The sequence below is a fragment of the Myotis yumanensis genome, unplaced genomic scaffold (assembly GCF_028538775.1).
Source record: "Myotis yumanensis isolate MYYU_CA2020_CCGP unplaced genomic scaffold, mMyoYum1.0.hap1 SCAF_1, whole genome shotgun sequence".
NCBI lineage: Eukaryota > Metazoa > Chordata > Mammalia > Chiroptera > Vespertilionidae > Myotis > Myotis yumanensis.
The window spans coordinates 217,366,295-217,391,350 of record NW_027223752.1 but is presented as its reverse complement, the minus strand read 5'-3'; the positions used below and the strand labels follow the sequence as shown (position 1 = coordinate 217,391,350).

Here is a 25,056-nt window from a genome sequence, read left to right as displayed (position 1 = left end):
GGCCACCTGCTATAAATAGGCTGCTGAGGACGGAGTGTGCGGCCGCACCTCCCGCCACGAGGGCCTTAATCACGCGCGGGCTCCGCGCCCCGGGGCCCCAGGCGAGCCGCGGGCCGGGACCCCGCGCTGGGACGGCGCCCCGACACCCTCCCCCGGGCCAGGGCCGGAGCCCGCGGGCGGCCGAGGATGCACCGCCCGGAAGAGCAGAGGCCGGGAGGGGCGGGAGGCCGCGGCGGACCCGCACTGCAGCAGCTGTCGCCCGCGTGGGGCTCGCCTGTCCCGGCCGTGCCGCTCCGGCGGTCACACGGCGCAGCGTGGAGGCGTGCACCGCGTCCCCCTCGCAGGTCCCGGGGGACCGAGTCCGGCGATCCCCGCTCCTGCCCGCCCCTCGCCTCCCCCGCGCTCGCCCAGCCGGGGAGGAGGAAACGCGAGCCGCGCGCAGACACCTCCTCCTCCTCCTCCTCCCGCTGCTCAGCCTCCGCTGCCGCCGCCGCCGCCGCCGAGCCTGTTGCTGCCGCCGCCGCGGACGCCGGACCCGCTGGGTCCCCAGCCGGCTGAAGAGGCGGGAGCCGAGCCGGAGGCCCCTCCCGGCCCTGGCGGCTGGAAGCACGCTGCCAGGGGGCACGATGGACGCCCCGCGCGCCCAGGCCGTCCCCAAGCTGCCCCCCAGCACCTGAGCGCCCCGGCCCGGCCCCGCGCCCTGAGCGCGCCGCCGCACAGGTAGGCGCCTTCTCCGGCCGCGTCCGAGCCACGCGGCTGGTTCCTCCCGGGGCATCCCGGCCGCACCCCACCCCCGGCCCCGGAGCTCCCGGGCCCGCGGAGGAGCCGGGTTCGGGCAGCCCAGGGGCGTTTCTGCGGTGCAGGAAACCCGAGGGCTCTCGGGGGAGGAAGTTCATTGCCACCTCTTTGGACCAAAGCGAAACCTTCTAGTTCTTAAGGACCCAGGAGCTCGGAAAGCCTCCCTCCTTCTGCCCTCCCCACTCCTGCTCTAAGGTCCTCGCATCTCCCTCCTTCCCCTCCCGCCAAATATCTCTATGGCTAATGTGTTTGTAAGGCGACCAGATTGGGGGATGGTCGGTTGGAGTAATTCCATGCCATCCTTTAAAAGTTCAGGGTACTTCGCAGTAGTAACTTTGGCAGCTGCCCCAGTGCGCTCAACATTTCTTTCTATGGGCACATCCTGTACCCGTCATTTTGAAACCCTGCTTAATTGTTTCTAGCAGTTTCCTGATTGGTCTGATTATGGGACCCCCTTCAAACTTCGGGACACGTTGTTGTTTTTACTTAAAAAAGAAAGGAGTCGTTTTCTTTGGAATCCACCTAGAGGCGGCTTTCCCCGTTGTAAGTTTATTGATAATAGCTTATTCTCTGCAAGTCGCTTAGAAAGGAAAAAAAATTGAAAGCGATAACTGTTCCTTCCATTAAACAGTTTTTAGAGTGCCCTACATTAATGGACAGCTATTCACTTCACGTAGATCTCATTCCTCCTTTTGGATCATTTAATTGATTAATATAATCAGAAAGAGCATTTTAAAATGACCTGGTTTATAAGGGTCACACCCAAGAAACTCGGCTACCTTTACAAGTCCAAACTTCTAAACTTTTTGCAACAGACTTAAGCTGAGCTGCAGCGGCCTTGATGGAAAGCCCTTTTTTAGGAAAGCAGAAATTCATCCTCTTCCCCAGATTCCAGATGGGGTGGGTTGGAGTTGGAGAATGGCCACCTGTGGGTGCTGTTGTGTGTTGAGAGCCTGCTGGGTGTGGGAGGGGTTGGGTGGAAGAATGAATGGGCGCTGTCTCAGGAGGCTGGGAATCCTTGCAGGACTCTTGGTGCTTCTGAACAATTCCTGTTCTCTCTCTCCTTGGGTTAGGGAGCCCTGGGGCAGGTGGGTCCTGGAGCTGACATTGTATGAAAAAGTTTGTCAACAGTTTGTTGAGGACTATTGTTAACAGGTGTTTTGCATCTGTTGGGAATGGAATGCCATCACAGTGTCAAATTTTTTTTTTTTCTAATCAAGTTATAGGGAAATAAGACTCTCAGAAGTGCTTTCTCACCAGATTTATCTGTAAGTAGTTGACAAAATGAGCTACTGGATAGTGAGCATAGCTGTGAGTTAAAGGATGAAATGTTGAGGGGACATTTTCTTTTTTTTAAGTGTTTTTATTGATTTTTAAAAAAATATTTTTTACAGAGAGAAAGGGAGAGGGATAGAGAGTTAGAAACATCGATGAAAGAGAAACATCGACCAGCTGCCTCCTGCACACCCCCTACTGGGGATGTGCTCACAACCAAGGTACATGCCCTTGACTGGAATCGAACCTGGGACCCTTCAGTCCGCAGGCCGACGCTCTATCCACTGAGCCAAACCGGTTAGAGCTGATTTTTTTTTTTTTTTTTTTTTGAGAGAGAGAGAGAGAGAGAGAGAGAGAGAGAGAGAGAAAGAAAGAAAGGCAGGGAGAGGGAGAGAGAGAGAAGCATCCATGTGAGAGTGAAGTATCAGTTGGCTGCCTCCTTCATGACCCCTACTGGATTGAGCCCATAATCAGGGCCTGTGCCCTGACTGGGAATTGAACTGGCAACCCTTCCGTGCACCGGAGGACACCCAGCCAATCAGGTGATAATGAAAATAAATGCCTTTATGTGGATTTGTCTAGCTGTTTGCAAACCAGTAAAATAGGAGGAAAATTCATTGATTTTATAAATTATTAATATAAAAAGTAAAGTGTTGCAAATAGGACTGTGACATAGTCGACCATTATCTTTCCCACAGAGCACTCGGGGGATTTCCCCTCTCACTATGATAATGTTTCTGGTTGGGTACCATCATGTCAGTGCTGCCCTTTATCCCATTATGACATTGTTTGTCATAGTACCAGGGGGGATGAGAAAGAAGGGCAACTCTGAAGAAACATAGCTTGCTTCTTCTCCCTTGTTACCCAGCTATTGACAATCTTGGTCTCCTAATTCCCTAGAAAACAGCCTTTGCCCGGCCAGTGTAGCTCAGTGATTGAGCTTTGACTAATGAACCAGGAGGTCACGGTTCGATTGCGGTCAGGGTACATGCTTGGGCTTCGGGCTTGATCCCCAGTGGAGGGCGGGGGTTCAAGAGGCTGCCGATCAATGATTGTCTTTCATCATTGAGGTCCCCCCCTTCCTCTCTGAAATCAATAAAAAGACGTATTAAAAACAAAACAAGACAAAAAAACAGCCTTTATCAGAAGGGCTGCAGGGCAATCAGATGTACCCCCAAGGGGAGCCAGGTATGGGTAGTCAGTTCCTTTCATGCCAGATCTTCTTGGATGTACTGCTGGGAAACAGCCAGGAGTACTGTCCTAAGCAGCATGGAGCTTCCCTAGTTCCCATTCACACCTGCATCTCCAGTCATGCTGCCTGGAGTAGGGCTGCATGCTTGAGAGGGTTTTGTTTTTTAATATGCTTTAATTTTATGTCACAAAATGACAACTCCCTCAAACAGATTTTACTCCCTTCATAGCATTTCTCTGAAGGTCCCTAGTTTCCACTCTTCAGATTCCTCAGACCACCTAACCTGTGTATCAGCCCACTTGGGGGCTCCTGTCTGCTTGTGTGTGGGTGCCTTGGCATACTTTGCTTTGCCCTTTTCCTTACCTTCTCAAGTGTAATGGCTGTGTGAGTTCCAGAACGTGATATGTTTTTCAGACCTTCTCTTTTCTTGATCATTAAAAGCTGGAGAAGCAGAATCTGTTCATTAAAAATGACAGTAAGTGCACTGAGCAGAGTGTTGGTGATGGCAAAGGGTTACCTTACAATTGCCTTTGCTGACTTTTATCTTCATTTCTTCCTTCCCAGCTCCACACACAGATAAAAAATATTTTAAAACCAGATTCTTCACAAAAGACAGGAAGGTTTCCGTTTTCAAGGTTTTAACATTTTCAAGCCAGGATTTCCATTGGATGGATTCTTAGATTTAAGGGCAGTGTGTCCCTTTTCAGGTTTCAAATGTTCAGCAAAAGATCAGTCATATTTGGGCCATGCGAAGCAGTCTCAGCACTGAGGCCTCAGTGAAGCTGTGCAGAATTCAGAGAGCGTGCTCAGCACCAGCTAACAGGCAGGCATTTAGGCTTGAGTGCGCCTGTTTCCTTGTGACAAGCAGTAGCTCTTTTTCTCTTAAAAAAAAGAATATACATATCTGCCAATACATTATGTATGATCAGTGATCCTACACTGCCAAAATAGGTAAGCATTATGGGTTCATCGTCAAACTTAATTCATCTGTGTGACATTCTTAGAACAGTGCCCGGTACAAGATTACTGAGGCCAAGAAAGATTTGGGTAGAAAAACAACCCAGCTAATCCACTAGAAAGAGGAATTTTAGAGTTATTCCCTTCTAGAGATATTCTTATATCTCAAAGAATAGAAATTTGGGCATAAGACAGGTCTGGATTCAAATCCTGCCTTCACCATTTACTAGTACAAGCCAGGGGACCCTTAGGTAAAATGGGGGTGATAAAATATGCTTCTCAGAGTTGTAAGACTATATATAGTATATGTAATATCCAAGAAGAGGCAATTAATCAATCTAGCAAAGTAGTTAAGCCCAAGTACAAGCTCTGCCGAAGGACCTGGGTTCAAAACCTGGTTGACCACTTGTTACTAGTATGACTATGAGCAAGTGACTTCAGTTCTCTGTGCAGCAATTTTCTTCTCATTTTTCTTCTTTAAATTGGAGCTGATAATGATAGTATTTCATAATAGTCCTTATTCTAATGTGGTAATAATAATAATCTTTATTGTCCAAGGTGGTTGTGAGAGCTAAATTGGATAATAGACACAAAAGTGCTATTATGTGTTAACAATTATTACTAATAGCGGAATGGATAAAGATGTGCTACATATATACAATGGACAATTACTCGGCCATTAAAGATGAAATCTAGCCATTTGTGACAACATGGGTGGACCTAGAGGGTATTATGCTAAGTGAAATATAGACAAAGACAAATACTATATGATTTCACTTATATGTGGAATCTAAAAATGAACAAACAAAACAGAAACAAACTCATAAATACGGAGAACATTTTTAAAATATATTTTTATTGATTTCAGAGAGGAAGGGAAAGGGAGAGAGAGATAGAAACATCAATGATGAGAGAGAATCATTGATCGTCTGCCTTCTGCATGCCTCCTACTGGGGATCAAGCCTGAAACCCGAGTATGTGCCCTTGACTGTGGGGAAGTATGGGACTTCGCTGGAAAGTCTGTAAGGAGGATTTTCTAAAGGTCAGAGGCCTCTGGGGGACCTTGCTGAAGGCAGCAGATTCTGCCTTGACTTTTCCAAACAAGTCTGAGTCCTTGAGTGTTTTATTAGAATTTTAATGTTTAGATTTCAAAATGTCCTTGTTTGAAAGACATTACAGATGCAGGTGTCTTCTCAAGGATGCTTACCCTGTTGATTGTAGTTAGAGGTTAATTTTAGTTCAAGCTGTTGTCATAATAAAAGCCTAACGAGGCAGGCAATTGAGGCTTTTTTTGGCTTCTTATGCCAACCAGTCCCTTAGCCTCTTTTTCACAAAGTAATCATTCGTCATTCAGGGTCTGCCAGTTAGCCCCAGCACTTGATTGGAATTGAACCCAGGACCCTTCAGTCCCCAGGCCGGTGCTCTATCCACTGAGCCAAACTGGCTTGGGCTGGAGAACATTTTAACAGTTGCCAGATGAGAAGGGGGTAGGGAGATACGTTAAAAAAAGTGAAGGCATTAAAAAGTACAAATTGGTGGTTCAGAATAGTCATGGGGATGTAAAGTAAGCATAGGGAATATAGTCAATAATATTATAATAACTTATTGGGATGATCACTTTATAAGGTGTATAAATGCTTGATCACTATGTTGAACACCTGAAACTAATATAATGTATGTCAACTGTAACTGAAAAATTAAAAATAATTAATACTAAAAAAATATACTGGGTGTCCCCAAAATATATATATACACTTTGAATAATTATTAATTCCAATGGGTTAAATATGAGAAGAAAGAAACATCAGTTGAGCTATCAGCTGTTCAAGTGTGTATACATTTTTTGAGGGACAGCCTGTATATTACTATTCCTTTTAGGAGAATAAGTAACTTAAAGCAGCTATGCCAGGAGGGAGGGTTGGTTATACATAATCCCAGCTAGGACCCCACCCACCACCCCTTTATCCTGTGCAATACAGTAGAAGAGAATACAAGAAGTGAAAGTGTAAGGACTAGCCTTAAATTGGCTCTGTTTTACATAGGAAGGAAATAAATAAAGCATCATTTCTTATGTGTCAAATTAGGCTCACACTGGTGTGGGAGCATTCTTTTTTTAAAAAAATCTTTATTGTTGAGATTATTACAGATGTCCCTCTTTTTACCCCCCATCATCCCCTTCCATCCAGGCCTTCACCACCCTACTGTCTGTGTCCATAGGTAATGCATATATGCATATAAGATCTTTGTTTAATCTCTTCCCACCTCCCTACCCCCCTTCTGTCTGAGAATCGTCAGTCTGTTCCATTTCCATGCCTCTGATTCTATTTCATTCTGTCCATTAGATTTCTTATTTGTTTTTTTTGATTTTTAGATTTAATTGTTGATAGGTATGCATTTGTTGCCATTTTGTTGTTCATATTTTTTCTTTTCCTTCTTCTTCCTCTTCTTAAAGAATACCCTTCAATATTTCATATAATACTGGTTTGGTGGTGATGATTCCTTTAGCTTTTTCTTGTCTGTGAAGCTCTTTATTATTCTTTATTTCAGTCAGTGTATGCTTAATTTCTGACGGCCTTTTTCATTTTTTTTTTTTTTGGATGTTTCTAGAAGATTCTTGAGTAACCTTAAAACCTTTGTTTTGAACTCTATATCCAATAGTTTGCTTTCTTCCATTTCTTTCATTTGTGACGTTTCTTTGTCTCTGCATTTTGGCTGCTTCCCTGTGTTTGTTTCTATGTATTGGGTAGAGCTGCTATATCTTCTTGAGTTGGTTGAATGGTGTTGTGTAGTAGGGGTCCTATAGGGCCCAGTGGCTCAGCCTTCCCAGTCACCTGAGCTGGGAACTCTAGGTGCACCCCTTTGTGGGCTGTGAGCACAGTCTTGTTGTAGTTGAGACTTGATTGCTGTTGATGTCACTGGGAGGAATTGACCTCCAAGCCAATTTACTGTGAGGACCAGCTGTGACTACAGTGGGAGAGCTGCTTGCTGTGTAGGAGACCCCTTATGGGGCAGGACTTGCTCCAGTGGGGCTTTGGTGCTTATTGAGTCTGTCCCTTGAGTGTTTGTTTATGGATGTGAAGAGTTGTAATCTGGTATGGTCTGACACTGACCACTGGGTGCACTGGCTCTTGGGTCTCCAGGGAGGTGCAAAGTCAGCCACTGCCTGGGGCCACCCAGCAGGAGCTACTGGGAGATCTGCAGATTCCCCCTCTTTGTATTGGGTTTGGAAGTGCCCAGATGAGTCCCAGCTATGAAGCAAGGCAGGCTGGTGCTGCTGCCAGGTCTTGGGCCTTTTATAGATAGGTTTGGGGCTCCCTGACCCAGCTGCAGCTTGTTTGATTTTAGCCTGAGTAAGGACAGGCCATTTATATGCAAAGCAGCTGCAAGCAGCTTGAGTGGGATTGTAAATTGGATGAGGCAGGCTCTTAGGGAATCACCAGGGCGGAGCAAACAGAAGTGGCTGTCAGTCAGCCCTGCAACCAGAGGTCTCAGCATAGGAACAATGATCCATGCCAGCACCTCCGTCTGGGAGAAAGCCATCCCAATACGAGTTCCTGCCCCGATGCCAGACAACCCAGTTCCTCCTCGTATGTGTCTATGTCCTCCCTTCCCCTGCCTCCCCTCGAAATCTCTCTGTGGTGCTGGAGCTCAGAGGAAGCAGGACCTTGTAAGTTGAGTTCGTGGTGCCGGCCTTTTAGGAGGAACAGCTGGGTCTCCAGCAGCCTCTGTGTCACTGAGCTCCAATGCACACTGGTTTTTATAGCCTGTAGTTCTTACTGCCCATAGGGACTTCTTTTCTCAGCTCTGGGGCCCTGGGCTGGTGGGCTGGTGTGGGGCTGGGACCCCTTGCTCCTTCAGGTGGCCTCTGCAGAGATGCTCTCCCTCCCAATTAAAGAAGCAGCACAGGTGGGTGCGAGGCCCGTTCAGTGCCTCCTACCAGTCTGTGTGCTTTCTTCTTTACTTCTCTAGTTGTAGGAATTCCATTCAGCCAGCTTTCCAGTGGTTCTGGATAACGGTTGTTCTGTATTTTAGTTGTAATTTTGATGTGGTTGTGGGAGGCGGCGATTACTTCCGCTGCCATCTTTAGACCGTTATGAGAGCATTCTTGATGTTGGAAAGATGGGAAGCCCTGGCTCCAGGAGCTCTGTATGATGGTGAGATAGACAACTGCTCCAAAGGGACCTGCAGGTGATTCTGGGGTGAGCAACACACTACTCTGATTGGGTGGCATGCTATGTAAAAATGGACAGATAGTTTAGCCAAGCCAGTGGTTTTAGAATAGACTATTCAGGTGGCAGAATAATTCTGTTCAGCCATGTGACCGACCGCTCTGTCTGGGTTAAACAACTGAAAAATTAACCACTGATTTGCCAGGAGCAGGGGCAGGGGCCGGGTGGGGAGAATGAGTGGCCATCTGGGGACACCCTGCCCCAGCCTGGAGCTAGAAGCTTCCAACACACCTCCCTTTATTCTTTCTTTCCCTCCTCCCAGCAGTTCTGAGGAGGTGAGGGCGAAACCTGCAGAGGCAGCAGCATCCTCAGCCACTGGAAAGTCCCCATCCTACTCCCTGTGGTTTGCTGGCAAGGAGTGGATGGGGGGCTGGGAAGAGGGGGTTCCCAATAGCAGCTTTCTCCTAACTCCCACCATCACTTCTCTGGCTTCCTGATCAGTCACCCCCATTTTTCCTTCATGTACCTCCTCCACATTTATGTTCTTGACAGGAAGATGGGAGTAGCTCTCCATCCCACACGATGCTGAGGACATTTGGTATCATACATTATGAAATTAGATTCACCAGATTTTAGAGATAGAAGAAAACTTGGAGATGATCCTGTTCCATTATCTTATTGTGTTGAGCCAGCACGGCCATGGGTGAGCCTGAACTCAGGCCCCTCTTCCTTATACTCAGCCCCACGTTGGGCGCCATGTACTGAACCTGAGAGGGGGCAGTGAAGGATTTAGAAAAGACAGACAAGAGAAGAAAGCTGGGTCTAGGTGGGACACTGCTCTCTCTGATGGAGAGACAGTGCCATAGCCTGAAAACTGAGTCTTTATTTTATAGCCAGATTCCACGAGGCAAAGTAAGGGCGTGGTTTCAATGTCCTCGTGGGTTTCAAATCTACTCAATTACATACACCAGATCAAACTTTGTTTACTTGCTGCACCTCCCACAGCCCATATCACTTAGCCACGTGGGACCACAGGTTTGGACCATAAGGTCAAGCTTACAACGTTAGCCTTTGGCTATAATTGTGTTGGGACTTACACGTGGCTTTACCACGAGAGGATCGTGCCCTCTCATTAGTCCCAGGCTTGAACCTGTCCAAACGCTGTAGCCGCTCTCCACACTTACGAGAATAAACTTGAACTTTGGAGTAGTTAAGTAACTTGCTTTCTTAAGTGCACACTTGAAATTGTTTTCTTGAGGAAACTGAGGTTCTTTGCAGCACTTGGAAGGGAGTCAGGGACTTGGATTGTCCTAATTCTGTCACCAAAGTTGGACAAGCCACTTATTCTCCAGAACCCAGTTTCCTCATTTCAAATATGAGGGGGATTTCTGAATGGTTAAAAGGACCTTTCTAGCTTTAAAATGGTGTGATTCTAAGTGCAGGCTTCCTGGAATATGTTTAGCAGGATCCACTAACAAGATTGTTGAAGTTGTTTTAATGAAAGCATCTCTGTGTTTCGGATAGCTACCATGTTTATGGACTGTGGTAGGTAGGAGTTGTGTAGGATACAGATGGTCTCTGTAAATGATGGGGCGTGTACACACAGGAATATAACGAGCTCAGTAGGATAGCAGATCATACTGAGGGTCTGAGGCACGAGAGGCCTCTTGGAATAGGTGGAACCTGAGGCTTAAAGGTCAGAGGTTGTGTGAATATGATGTGGATTGAGATGGTTTAAAAAAATAATCTAATGGTTTGTTAGTATTTTTTAAATAGTTCATCTGTTTCATGGAACTTTTTATTGAAAAGTAATACAAACAGTTACCTAGTGTGTTACCATGAATCTTATATCAGCAAAATCTGAATTGCTTATAAATAATTATGACTGTGTGTGAGATAGAACTTATTTGATAGTTTATAAACAGTATTAAGGCCCAGTACACTTTTTACAGAGATACTAAGAATGTGCCCCAGCTGGTTAAAAAGTGAAGACTTTAGGCCAGGGTGGGGGACCTTTCTTCTGCCAAAGGTCATCTGGATATTTATAACATCATTCGAGGGCCATACAAAATTATCATCTTAAAAATTAGCCTTCTGTATTTGGTCAAACATTTAACTAACTCACCCCTAAGGTCTTGGCAGGGCCAGAGCAAGTGATTTTGCACCCCTGCTTAGGCCATCAGATACTAGTAGTTTTGTCAATGAAATGGCAGAACTGATTAATGACTAATTATTTACCAAATGACTTAAATTACTAAATTCTGCACTTTTTTTGCATTAAGTACAGAAAACTAAATAAGAAAACTAAAAGTAATTCTGAGATGCTGTTGCCATCATATTAATAACTGCTTCAGTTACATTGATTGACAGTACTAGAATTGACAAATTCTAGTACTTCTTTAATCATGTCTTGGGATTAGCAGTTGTCAGCAGTTGAACTTGAAACAGATTCAGTTACCGGAGTGGACACTGACCCAGACATTTAATGCTACTTTCACCTGTAGGTTAGAGAGAGGAAAAAGGCACGAGAGACCATTATTTATGGGGTTATGTGAACTTCAAGTCTGTCCTCATCATTAAGAGAAGCTATAGTTTAAAGGAAAAGAGACAGGGAATACACTTTCATGAAATGTGCTATTGCTCTTTGTCTCAGACCCAGGAGTCTCATGTCTCCTACCAGGAGGCTAACTGTGGCAGGCTAACTGTTAAAATCTCAGAGCCTTTACAGTTTGTGGCAGGAGTTGTGTTCCCAGAAGGGAGGAACAGTATGCACTATGGCACAGCGGCATGAGAAATCACATCTCCTATGGGGAACCATAACTAGTTCTCTATCTTCAGAGTCAAAAGGTGCATGAAGGAGGGTGCTTGAGGGGAGCATATAGTTGGGCCATATTCCAAAGAGACCTTATATACTATGTAGAAGACTTCAGATGTTATGGGGCAATTATTAAGAAATTATTAGCAGAGGAGTGACATGATCAATTTTGTGTGTTTGTTAAATTACTCTAGGAAATATGTGAAGGAGGGATTGAAGGTTGGGGCTCTTTTACTCCAGTTGAGAAAAGATAAGACATATTTAAATATGTCTTAGAAGTAGTGGTAAGATGAAGAAGGAATCTGAATGATTCATCTTAGTCTATAACAGCATACCATAGACTGGGTGGTTTATAAACAACAGAAATTTATTTCTCACAGTTCTGGAAGCTGGGAAGTTCAAGATCAAGGTGCTGGAAGATTCGGTGTCGGGTGATGGCCCACTTCCTGGTTCATGCCATCTTTTTCTGCACCCTCACTTGGTGGAAGGGACAAAAGAGCTGTCTGGTTCTCTGTTATAAGGGCACTAATTCCATTCATGGGAGTTCTGCCCTCATGATCTAATCACTCCAGAAAGGCCCAAACTCCTAAAATCAGCACATTGAAAATCAGGATTTCAACATATGAGTTTGGGGAGAGGGGATACCAACGACTCCTTGGCTGTGGCTTAGCCAATAGCATAAACATTGATGCTGGTCACAGAAATATAACTTATAGGAAGGAAGAGAAGTTTTGGGAAGCAGAAAGGGGAGAGGTGAGACTAAGTTAGTTTTAAAATAACTAAGTTGAGACTGAGGTGCCTACAGGCTACCCAGATAGAACTATTTAATGGCTTGTACGGATCTGGAATTCTTTGAGGGTCAAGGGGAGATGAAAACTAGGAATCCTCAGGGTATGCGTGGTAGATGCATTTTTGTGCAGCACTCAAGAGGAGGGGTTGAGAATGAGGTGTGGACTCTCACATCACCTGTGACAAATGACTCAAGCTCTCTAGGCCTCAGTTTCCTAGGCCGTAAAAAGTGGCAAGAATAGTAGTCTCTCACTGAGACTAGGGTTGGAGGTGAAGGGTGTTATGAAGATGAAATAACACATGCAGAGTGCCGGTACTTAATAAAAGTAAGTTGTTAGCAGCAGCAGCAGGATTATTGGAATGTGGTTGTCGACACCAAGATATTAGGTGTCAACAACCAAGAGCATGCAGGTAGAATGAGGGGAACCGAGAAAGAAAGTCATCACAGAATCTGAAAAGAAGCAACCCAGAGAGGTTAAGATAGAGAACCACAAGTTTTAAGCAGGAAGGGGAGTGGTCAACATTGAGAAATTCATCAGAAAGGACAAGACAGTTAAGAACTAAAAAGTCCCCTTGGATTTCACAACCAGAGCATGTGGGTGAACTTACCAGGAGCAATGTGCTTTTAGTCACAGTCGATATTGTGGATGGACAGTGGGAAGTGGAGACCTTGTAGATTTTATCTTGAAGAAATTTGTGTAGAGAAGGAAGAGTTGTGGCTGGGGGAGGTTTGAGGTCAAGGGGAAATATCTTTATTTTTAGGATGGAAGAGTCTTCATTCACTACTTTAAAATATTTATTGAACCTATTCTGAGTCAGGCGCTGTGCCAGGCACCAGGGATAGAATGGTGAATCAGATAGACGTGGCCCCTGCCTTTATCGAGTTCCTCCTCAGCATGTGTATACATGCTCAGGAAATACATGGGAGAATGACTATCCAGGAGCAAATGAGTAGAGAATAGGGCTTGAGGTGCTGTAGACCAATCAGCTCTGAACAGAAGGGTTTCATCATCCAATGGGACAAGCAGATGTTAGGATGTATCAGATATGGTTGCTGAAAATCACCCATATGGAAGTTGAAAGTTTGAGTCTGGTAGAAGCCACATCCTCTACTGATAAGGACGGGAATGGGGTGATGACTTATGTGAATGAAACAAAACAATATTTATGATAGTGTTTGGAACATAATGGGCACCAAGTACCTGTTAATAGAATTTGAGTTTGTGATTCAAAATCTCTGAACTATGCCAGGGAGAGACTTTTAAACTTTAAGTGGTATCATAAGCAATAGATAAGGTGTTAAAACCAGTCTGGTTCAGCAGACTATGATAATGAATAGCTGATATTTTTTCTTTTGTGAGGGGTGGGGGTGAGTTACCAGTACTGAATATGATTATCTTTAAAAAACTCCTTGAAGCATATGTTAAATAACATGACAGGGTTTCAGGCTGTCCTGGGAGCGTTATGTTGTTTTTCATAGTGCCTGCCTTTGTGGGCTCTGTGAAGCTTAACTTTAATAGGAGTTTCCCGGTGGGATCTTTGTAACCCTGTCAGTGTGACATTTATGGCATATTCAGATTTTATATGAAATGCAATTTCAAGAATGCTCTTTCTCAACAGAGCAGTGTATTTGAACGAATATCCATTTCTTCCTATGTTTGGGGTTCAGGCTTTTAAAACTGAATTTATTGGGTGACATTGGTTAATAAAATTATGTAGGTTTGAGGTATACAATTCTATATAATACATCAACTGTATATTGTTTTGTGTATTCACATGTTGGGTTTCAGACTTTTAAGTTCTTCTGAAATAATAACCCTTTGAAAGGAGCTTTTGCTGTGACTTCATTAAATTTGAATGCCTCTGTGTCTCCCCCAGGCTTCTGCACCAGGAGCAGGTCAAATAGGTTGCTGGGTCTACCATCGAGGAGCGTGGGAAGGTGTTGCTGAGTTTCCAGACCTTTCCCAAGATGGAACCAATCACATTCACGGCGAGGAAGCATCCGTTCCCTAACGAGGCCTGGGTGGCCTTCGGCCTCCAGCTGGTGGGCTCCTTGCCTGTGCATTCCCTGACCACCATGCCCATGCTGCCCTGGGTCGTGGCAGAGGTGCGCCGGCTCAGCGGGCAGTCCTCCAAAAAGGAACCCGGTACCAAGCAAGTCCGGCTTTGCGTCTCGCCCTCTGGACTGAGATGTGAACCGGAGCCAGAGAAGACTCAGCAGTGGGATCCGCTGATCTGTTCCAGCATCTTCGAGTGTAAGCCTCAGCACGCTCACAAACTGATCCACAACAGTCACGACCCGAGCTACTTCGCCTGTCTGATTAAGGACGATGCGGCCAGTAGGCGGAGTATCTGCTACGTGTTCAAAGCTGATGATCAAACAAAAGTAAGTGGCGGCGGGGATCAGAATGATTAAGGTGTGGCAGGATGCTTTTTATTGTACGGGAGCCTAGACGTTTATTTTATGTATACCGGCATTCCAGATGCTGCTGCAGTTATATGCGTATTATTTCACTGGCGTTTTGGTGTATGGGGATAGTTTCTTTATAGTATTGAAGAGTACTTTATATCAGATGTTAGAAATGATAAGTTTATGAGGTAAAAAAATGCAAAAGAGAAATTTGCTGAAACTTATCAACAAGACCTGAACTTTTGGGATTGAGATCATTGAAGAAATGTGTTCTAAAGCCGCGCTACTCAAACAAGAACGTGCCCCGTGAATTGCCTGGGATCCTGGTAAAGGGCAAACGCTGGTTCAGTAGGTCCGTGGCGGCGCCTGAGACTCTGCATTTCTCGCCGCGGCCAGGTGATGCTGAGCAGGCTGCTCTGCAGATTGGCTTTGAGTAGCAAAGTTCTAGATCAGCGAGTTCCCCATTTTTTATGCTGTGAATAAAAATATATGTACTTATAAACTGTGTGAGAACATTATTAGCCAGTTTCCCAAGGCATGATGCTCACTTAGGCAAGGACCACAAGGATAGTGGCTATTAATCTTCAGTTTTGATACTTCCAGAGTGGGTATTTTGTTGTCATTGTTTTGTTTTGATTTTTTTTTCCAAGTTCTTTTCAGATCTGATTAGCTTGCTGTAGTTATATCTCATGGTGTGCCTGAGAAAAATATTATATGAGAAATGGTAAAAACATCACCAGTTCTGCTATTTTCCTGTTCATCCGTGCTTCCATGGTTGTTGGCATGTTTTGCCGTTCTGTGTGACACTCGTTTCCAGCCCATCCTGTAAGGGTTATTTCAGAAAAAAATTGAAAATATAATCCCTTCAGCCACTTTCTCAGGTGGCCCAGGTCAGCTACAACTTGGTACAGACTCTGGAAAGCAAACAGGTGAGGGCCCCGGTGAACCGAGGAAAGCCGTGCGAGGACCCTGTGTGCTGTCTGCCACAGGCAACAGTGAGGGTGTCAGTCAGTCCACGTGGTCTGCGTCAGTGAGTAGAAACAGCCCTGCTCAGGGGTTCTCCCTGCACCCCATTGGGTGTTTTGCTTATCCTCAAGGATGCACAGAACTCATTTGGAAATTAATGTTTTTGGAGAGTAAGTAGATTTGTAGAAATTCACTTTTGTTTGATCGTTCCTTCGTTCTTTTACGCATTCATTCAGTGATCGCTGCTCCAGGTGCCATGGGAGAGGATATTAGTACAGGCTAGAAGGAAGGCAGGTAAATGCCATGTGGCTGTGGTGTGATGGGGAAGACAGGGAATGGCGCCTAACACATCGGAGTATAAGGAAGTGTTTCTGAAATAAAGGCTAATCTGGAGCTTAAACCCACTATTTTCCCCACGAAAGTGGATCTCTTCTTATTGTAAATCATTTCATGTTACCATCCATGCATCTCAAATTGGTAGGGCGCCATCCTGATTCGGAGGTTCCTGGATTCCAGTTGTCCACCAAGAGTCAGTGGATCAGGAGGCTTTGGCTAGAAATAAATGATGAAGATTTATTCAAGGTCTTAGGGCTTGCAAACCGGAAACACGACTAGGCAAGACCTACAGTGTTCTGCAGAAGAAAGAAAAGCAGAGGTTCTTACGGTAAAAAGTATGTTCTTGAGAAGAATCGGTCCCGCATGCCTGGCCTCTGCATTGGTCTGCGATGCTAAGTCTTTAGAGGACTGGTGGTCTAGATACCGATGTCGGCAGGCTGAGTCCATGGACATGCTTTCCTTAGACCTTCAGGGGGTGATCAGAGGGGCATCTGGAGGTTTGTATCTTCAGGCATTGACACAGGACTGAAAAGTTCAAAAGTTTTAGTTTCCAGGCTACTTAAAACAAGAGTAGCAGCTTAACTGGAGTGACTCCATTTTATTTCGTCGTTCCGTTCTTTAGTCCTGTCTACCACCTATAAACTGTGTGGCCTCAGGCACTGAGCCCATTTCCTCATCTGTAAACCAGGGATAATTATAGTCATAGAGTTGCCGCAAGGATTAAATGAGTAGAACAGGACCTGAAACTTACTAAGCATGTATGGCTCTAAAACAATTTTCATCAAAGAAAGTTTTATTGGAAGCCAATTAGAGGCTAATTTAATTTCAAGTCCCCGGTCACAGAAAAAAGAGATCAAGATGAGTGTCTTCCGCTTTCAGGGTGAGATCCCGGTCATCTTTAAAAAATTAAGCAAGGTTTTATAAACTAGACACTTACAAAGCTGCATAAATAAACTTAATGGTTTCTGCTATTTGGGCAAATTCCAGAATGAAGATTAGAGGCTTGAACAGCTTGTGCTCCAGGCCAGCTCTGTGTAAAGACTGAGTTTCCTTGGGGAGAGTTTTTTTGCACAGAATAGTTGTTCAGCACTTTACACTTTTGACTTTTTCCCAAGATATTTTAGAGCCATCTAAGAATAGGCTTCTGGCCAGTCACTCAGACACCTGACAGGAAGAAGAGATTCATAACTCAATTTTATAATTGAGGCTTCCAGTCTCACCAAAAAGCAGAGAACTGACCTTACACTACCATATTCTAAAAAGCATGGTAGAAATATGAATTAGTTCCTTAAGTTATTTTTGGCTCGTATACAAAGTTTTGCTAATACAAATTGTCAGTACTTGGAGTAATAAATTGCTGTCATCTGGCTCATTTTATGAAAAGGTAATTTGTAACATCGGTACTTCAGCCAGTGCTTCTGTTGTTGGAAACGGAATGCTACACCAAACTGGCCATGATTCTAACCGGTGCCATATTTCTTATGATCTTGGGCTATCCCTGGCACGGTATCTCAAAACAGAGGATTATCTGGTGTAGAAGCATGTTCACCTGTGTCATCATTTCTCTGGACTATTTGTAACATTTGCTCAGTGAAATAGTTCTCTAGGTTAATACCTCTTCTAAATGGGTGAGGTCAGCTTCAACTGTGTTTGCCAGAGGAGATATATGCATCAACTGCCAGGGTCATGAGCACAAAACTACTGTTTGAGAGGAAACTCATTGATTAGACTATAAATTAATTTACTGAGGAATGTCTAGGGAGAAGAGGCACATAAAGGAATAATTTCATAAGCACAGTATGAGATTGTGTTTCCTACTGTATGTTCCATAGGACGTACTCAAGGTGTTCTCCAGAGAAAGGCTTCCATGATCAAAATGCATTGGGGCAGCATCTCAGGCTTTTTCATCTGAGGACCTCTTTCCACTCTTAGAAATTATTGAGGATCCCAAAAAGCATTAGTTTATGTGGGTTACATCTATTAATAATACCATTTTAGACATTAGAACTGAGAAATTATACAAGTATTAATTCATTTAAAATTTACTTAATTATTTAATTAAATTTTTATTTTAACTACCCTATTTAATAAAACCCTAATATGCAAATCGAACAGTGGAACAACTGGTCGCTATGATGTGCACTGACCACCAGGGGGCAGATGCTCAATGCAGGAGCTGCCCCCTGGTGGTCTGTGCACTCCCACAGGGGGTGCACCACTCAGCCAGAAGCCAGGCTCACGGCTGGTGAGCACAGCACTGGTGGCGGGAGCCTCTCCTGCCTCCACTGCAGGAGAGCAGTAAGGAGCAAGGGGGGGACTGTGAGCGCACAGGCCGGACTGAGGGACCCCCCCCCACCACTACCACCAGTGCATGAAATTTCACGCGCCAGACCACTAGTTATATATAATTAAGAATTTATTTAATCATCTGACTATTAAAATTATTTAAAAATAAACTTTTTACATGCTAGCATGAATACTATTTTTGTGAAAAACAAAACAAAACAAAACCGTATTTTCCAAAACAATTTAGTGATGAGAGGCATTGCTTTGTTGGCAGTGATAATGGCACCAGGTGTTAGGCTGGTGGAGTCAGACCCGACTTTGGTTCAGCACCTTGGTACCTGAGTTCTGGTTAAGAAAGAATTCAGAGTCAAGACTCAAACCATAAGAGAAAGTTTATTTAGAAAACCACAGAGGTAGAGAAGTGAGTCATAAAAGAAATGGGCTTAGGAAACAAGTTACAGAGGCGAAGAAGGGGCCCTTGGAGCTTAGGAAAGAGAAGGGTAAAGGTAACAGGCTTGGGGGGAACGGGAGGGGCGGGAAAGGCTCCGGCCTACTCCAAAGAGGAAGTGTGCACAGGGTTCTCTGTCCTAGGGCTTTTAAGGGGGGATTTTAGAGGAGGTTTCAGGGGAGGATCTTAATAGAATATTCATCCGGTTTCCAGGTGTGTCCTTTCAGGGTCGTGGTGTCCACTGATTGGTCGGTCCCAGGGCAGGGAGTCCTTGATCAATGCAGCTGGTCCTGATGTCTGCCATGGCATTGCTAACCTGGTTTTGCTGCTTGTCTGGGCCTGGAGCTGAAACACAACTGAGGCCTAGATGTTAGCTCAAGGGGTTAATGCTTCAGGAAGTGGTTGTCCAAGGGCCACTCTTTGGCTTCTTGTTTCTCCTCCAAGGGGGTCTACCACATGACTAGCAACATGCCAGAGGAGGAAAGGTCAGGGAGGGTCTGAACTGCATGACCAGTGATAGGCTAGGGGAGGAAAGATTACCCTGGGGGCAAGGTATTTATTTTCCCAGTTGCTAGGCACCCAGGATTTTCTGTCCTGGTGACCTGTACCTGGCCTATCATCCTTGTGTTGCCGGTGGAAATAGGATTCTTCCACGGAGTTGAAAGAAGAGCATTTCGGTGACCCACACATGGGAGGATATGAGCAATGTCCAATGTCTCATCCACGACCAGGTGACTCAGCTCCATCTCACTGTAGGAGAAGGCTAACCCCTGGGGCGGCAAGCCCACACCTGTCCTCACCAAGCCCAGGAGGACCAGGGCCCAGATAGGCTGTGCCATTACCGGGCATTGGCACCCGAAGCTCTGGTAGTCTAGCTTAGTCTCTGTTTTCATCCAGGGGTGCTGCGCTTTGGCTGGAGCTTGGGCCTGAGTGGCTGCCATACCCAGGCCTGCACTGCTGCTGTGGAGAGAGAGCCCGTGCGAATGAACTAAGGAAGGAACAAATCCAGAGCCTTTGCTAAGCTTTGTTTATATCTTGGGCTTGGGAAGGAGTAAGCTTTCTTTCGAGCTAGCCAATCTCTTTCCTGGCTCTTTTCTGACTTGTGTTGGGCCCGCCCCCTGCACCAGCTTGGCTTCTACTGTGCGAGTGCCCAGCAAAGGAATTTCCCTGTTGTTTTCTCCCTACCTCCCCACCCCCAATCCTGGCAACCCCTCTGTTGTCCCCCAGGGAGATGAGAAAGCTGATTCTTCCTTGTAGAGGACACAGCTATCTCCTGGGAAGACTGAATGCTACAGGCTCCTAGTTGATCAGGCTTTATGTTTGATCCCATTTGCTCCCTTTCTTTGTTAATAACTGACTAGCTATCTACGCTCACACTTGCTCTGCTCATGTCTGTCTAACTGCCTACCACAGTTTTCCTTTTTGGGGGCCATCACTCTTCAATGTATAGATCAATAGACAACTACTGGATTCTTGGCTGCTGCTACATTCTTTGTGATAGGTTGTTTTGGCTGAGTATATGAGAAAGCTTGGCATCACACAGATACGTAGTAGGGAAATGGAGAAGTAGTTTATAGCCTTTTTAGAAAATTGTAGATATTTTTCTTTAGCACTTGTACCAAAACTCGACAAGTGGTAGTTTCTTAAAGGTTTGTTACCATATGAATTCTGCAACCATATCTGAGTGTTACCGGAGGAAATAGGTTCTCCTGTGAAATTGCTTTTTGTTCTATTAAAACTCCGTGGTGTATCTTGTACTTCAATACATCTTTTAAGCATGTGAAGGAAACTAAAGTTTTGCTACCCTGAAATGGCCTTTTGGAGATATTGGTTTTAAGCCGTTTATTAAGAAACAAGATTCAGGAAAAACCGTTCACTCTCCCTACTTTGCTGTCCAAGAGATTCAGACAGAAAAACCTGTTTCAGGAAGGAGAGTTTAGGATGTCACTTTTGCCTAATTTGAATTCTGTATGATAAACAAGAGGGCTTCAGGTAGGGCCTGTTAGCTAGATACCCCTGTGCCCATTGTTTCTGAGTTGCTAAGCAAGCATTTTCCTGCCATGTATGTTTTGCTCTTCGGCAACTAACTGTAAATCACCATTCTCACTTCTTGAATCTAATATACTGCCCCCTTTCTCCTTTGTCCAAAAATATCATATATCCCTAATGATGCCTCACTGTTTTTGAAATTTTCATGCTTCTGTGGATTCCCCATGTGCATGTGTGTTATCATGGGGAGCTCTATATATCCCCATCTATTGCTGGTGGAAATGGGGTTCTTGTGTTGTCACAAGAAAATGAATTTTCTGAGACTTTCACAGGAGAATGAGTGATATTTCTTTGTGTGGGATTAGGCCCCCGAGTTTCCAAGTTCCATTTCCTTCTATCCTGCCAAGGAAAAAATCCAGCTGTGCCTTCAGCAGAACTAGGATTAAAGCCGTTGCCTAAAGTTTCCATTCCATATTTGCATGGTCTAATCAAGCATCAGGCTAGGTTAGTTTGTGTTCCCAGCTATAATCCTAAAGTCCATTCATTGCATGTGGAGTCCACAGGGCCACATGCCTGTGGAGGGAACATAGGCAGGAGCAAAGCCGGAGGAACAAGAGGGCCACATGAGCCAAAAGTGTGAGAATTCCTTTGTCTGGGGGATTATGTATTCCCAAATTTTCATGGGCTTGCAGTGGCCCCACCTCCTCTAGCCAGTTATCTTTAGGTTAGACAGACAGGCATATTCCCTATGTCACCCCAAATTTACTGTACATGCATCCATCTCCCTTTATCCAGTCCCTTCCTCAATGACCTGCAGGGAATGGACTGGTGGTTCCCTGGTGAGTGATATTTCAGCTTCCTGCTGCAGCTGCCCAGATGGCTATGCTTATAATGTCTGACCTCCCTTTTGCTCCTTTCCTAATAACTAGCTAATTACAACATTAACAATTGTATTAGACACTTTATTTTCTCTTGTTAATCTGTCTTTGTTAATTTGATTATTAGCCCAGCTGAAAAAATTCAGAAGGTGGGAGGAAAAATATTAATTTTTTTAGCCCCCACACATCATGCATTGGTTATTAGAAAATATTGGTTCACTAAATTGTGCAGACCACATCCTGAGAACCGCTGTGCTAGAGAAACACTGTATTTTCTATTTCTCTCTTGAGTTGTACATTAGTCCATTAAATCCACAGATTTATTGGACCAGAGATTACATTTTCTCCTAAGACCCAAGAATATCCCTCAGAACACGTGTGAACACAGGGCCTAAGGTTCTGGGTTGAAGTGTAGTTTGAGTTTAGGTCCATGGTAGGAAACAATAACATCTACTCTGAAAAACAGACAGTTGCATGGGAGACCCAGACGAGGTCTTTAGCCCATCACATAAAAAGAAACCAAGAGTTCCACCCAGACTCAGCCCTAGACATAACATAAAGTCTAAGAAAATGGTCTAGAGATTCTGCGCTTCTCCAGTTCTTCAGCTTTGTCTAGTCTATGAAAACCTGAACTCAGAAGAATATTGGATTTGCCACCACTTTAGATCATTCATAGGAGTATGGTCCATGGAGGGGACATGTGGGTGAGTGTATGGTAAAGGGAGGGGACACTGTGGGTCAGAGGCTGGGTACATGAGAGTAGTTTTGCTATAAATGCCCACTGTTTTCTAAATGACTTTCCTTTTCATACCTGACATAGGTCGTGGCTTTTCAAGCCCTACCCCTGACTTTATTCAGATTCTGATGATCTGGATTTGGCATCCAGTCTGGCACCCAGGATGGGTGTTTCATATCTGGGACGGGTTAGATGTCATTTTTGCAGGGGTGCACAGGGGCTCCCCCTTCTCCATCCTGCCTAAGAGAATGTTGTGCTTGCTAAAATCTTGCTGGCCTAACCCCCTCTCTTCCAAAGAGGAAGTGTGATTTCTTGCTGGGAGAGAAACTAGATTGATCTCCATAATAAAGTGCTAAGATATTAGGGCTGAGGAGGGGAGGGTAAAGCATGGGAAAAGATGCCTAGGTTAGGTTAGGGGAGCCGGAGTGACTCCATGGGAAGTAGAAACCTTCTTAAAGAAGAGGACTTTAGTAAATGTTGCGAGGAAGATGTATTTGAGAAAATGTCAATGTCCTTTGAGTGAATAAGCTTCCTTTTCTATGATTTTTGGCAGCTAAACTGCATTTCTTGAAGGTGACAAAGATTTGAGACTAAACCTGGTGGTTTCCTTACTGCTAATTTTAAGACTACTTAACTATTTGTAGACTTAAGAGCATAAATGTTTCCTTCTAATATTCCAGTGTAGAATCAAGTGCATTCTCTTCCCTCCCACCCCCACCCCTTAAATATATTTTATTGATTTCAGAGAGGAAAAGAGAGTGAGAGACACAGAGAGAAACATCAATGATGAGAGAGAATCATTGATCGGCTGCCTCTTGCACGCACCCCACTGGGGATAGAGCCCACAACCCGGGCATGTGCCCTCAACTGGAATCGAACCTAGGACCCTTCAGTCCACAGGCTGACGCTCTATCCACCGAGCTAAGCTGATTAGGGTGAACCAGTGCATTCTTGCACGAGGCCCTGTAAGTATGTCATGTCGTGTTTCTCAGCAACTGCACTGGCCTCTTTGGATTTGGTTATATTGTGTGTTGAAAAAAAGGTGGCCTAAGGTTATTTTCCTGTGATTAACAGAGTTAATACTTCAGTCCCCTACATAAAAAGCCAGAGTTGCTTTGGCTGTCTTATGATTTAACTTAAAAATTTCTTGGAATTTAATTGTAGGTTGTAGCTTTCTTTCAGTTGCATTTTACCCATTACTGATTTGTCTTTAATAATTCTCCATCTGCTTGGAATTGTAAGTTAGTGACTTAAAATATGCTCCACTTATTTTAGGGTTTTCAGGAGAGTCTGGCTTCAGTTGGGCCTCTTACTCGGCTGTTACATTTGCTGGCTCATTACTTTCTTTCTTTGCTGAAGTGAAATTGAGATTATAACACTGAGCCGGGGTGTTTTGTCCTTGAGGATGATGATTCTGAAGAACACGGTATTATTTTTAAGATATTTTTATTTATTGCCCTTTCTGTATTTGGTCTTCATAATTTCTAAATATCAGACATTGTTATTATTATTATTATTGGGTACTCAGGCAATGGTTTGGGGAAGGTTTGTTGTACTGGCTTTGGAAGACTTGTAAATCTGTGTTAAATTCCCACGGGGCATCTTGAACCCCATTCTGGTTTATTATGTTTTACGTGGGGTCCCATTCGGCAGCTATGACTCAGTGCACAGTTGCATGGGACAGTGTATCCGTGTCTGCTAATCGACACTTGACCGTGTATCATGCTAGACAGAAGTCGGTTGCTGGTTACAAGGGTTGGCAGGCGTTCTTTTTCATCTATAAAAAGAATGTCCCGCGCTGCATGAACTCTCAAGTATTTACTGGAAGGTTTGGGTTCATGGCACTGGATGGATTATGTAATTTATTTTTGACTTTGAAAAGTGAGTCCGAGGGCTTCAGAAGCATCCACCTAACATTAGATGATCAGAAAAAAAATTAAAAGTCTTTATTTCTTCAATACCTATCATGTTAAATAGCTTTGCATTTTTTCATCAGATGCTTTGAGTTTGATAATTATTTTTAAATATATATCTGTTCCTAAGAATAGACTTTATAAGTAGCTGGAACCTAGAGTTGATTTGTATCTTAAAAGGATTGATTGGTGGCCTAGACACTTGCAATGGTGGCTGGTCTGAATTGAGATGGGCTGTAAGAGTCAAAACAGTGGGTTGAAAGGACTTAGTAGAAAAATAAGTAAAATATCTCAATAGTTTTCTATATTGATTACATGTTACAATGATAAGCTTTTGGCTATATTGGGCTAAATAAAATATAACACTAAAATTAATTTCACCTGTTTCATTTCACTTTCTCTAATGTGCCAAGTAGAACGTTTTAAATTTCATATACAGTGTGCATCTTCTTTCTACCCATAGCCCTGGGCGAGATTAGCTACCTAAGAAGTATTTCCGAAAAAAATCTGAACACTCATCTGAGTGATTCCAGGTTTCTCCCTTTTCTTTGCTGTCTTCTATTTGTTAATCATAGATTTTTTTTGCTCTAAGTTCCTCTGAAAAGATCACGTGCAAAAGTACAATCTGTTTTTCATTCTAGATGTGTAATGTAGTGGACAAGAGCCATGAGAGCTACTGGTTTGGGATGTATTGAAGCAGATAAATTTCTTGTTTCCAGTTTTTCTCTTTTTAAAATACTTTTCCTCCCTTTGGATACATCCAATCCCAAGAACTGTGGCCTGAGTCTGAACCCACAACTAGAGCAAGCCAAGCTGCGGCTGGCCTGGCTCTGAGAAGGCCTCAGAAGAGGCTGGATTGGGGGTAGGGCTAGGGGAGGAGCCTGATGCAGGATACCCAAGAAAAGAGGTGGAGTTGACTGTGATCGCTGATGTGCTACTGTGTGTGATTTAGCACCTTAAGTGTGACTTCATGGCAGCCGGTCCTGCAGGAGCACTTTCCTGTTCACTTCAGTGCTGGTGGTGCATGGGGAGCCGTCATTTCTGGTGGTTGAGTGATGTAGGTATTTGTAATGTTGCAGATTTTACATGAATTCCTCGT

General features: G+C 44.3%; 1 protein-coding gene across 2 annotated transcripts in view; it reads left to right on the top strand.

Moving 5' to 3' along the window:
* Window positions 1-537: 537 nt before the first annotated feature.
* TBC1D1 (TBC1 domain family member 1) overlaps window positions 538-25,056 on the top strand; it is a 207,937-nt gene continuing 183,418 nt past the window's right edge. Inside the window, exons 1-2 of one of the 2 annotated variants that reach the window (XM_070398004.1) lie at window positions 538-720; window positions 13,874-14,381. In XM_070398004.1, the coding sequence (XP_070254105.1) occupies window positions 13,965-14,381 (417 nt within the window). In that variant the 5' untranslated portion in view covers window positions 538-720; window positions 13,874-13,964. The remainder of the gene's footprint in view (window positions 721-13,873; window positions 14,382-25,056) is intronic. The other variant, XM_070398012.1, reaches the window with a different exon arrangement.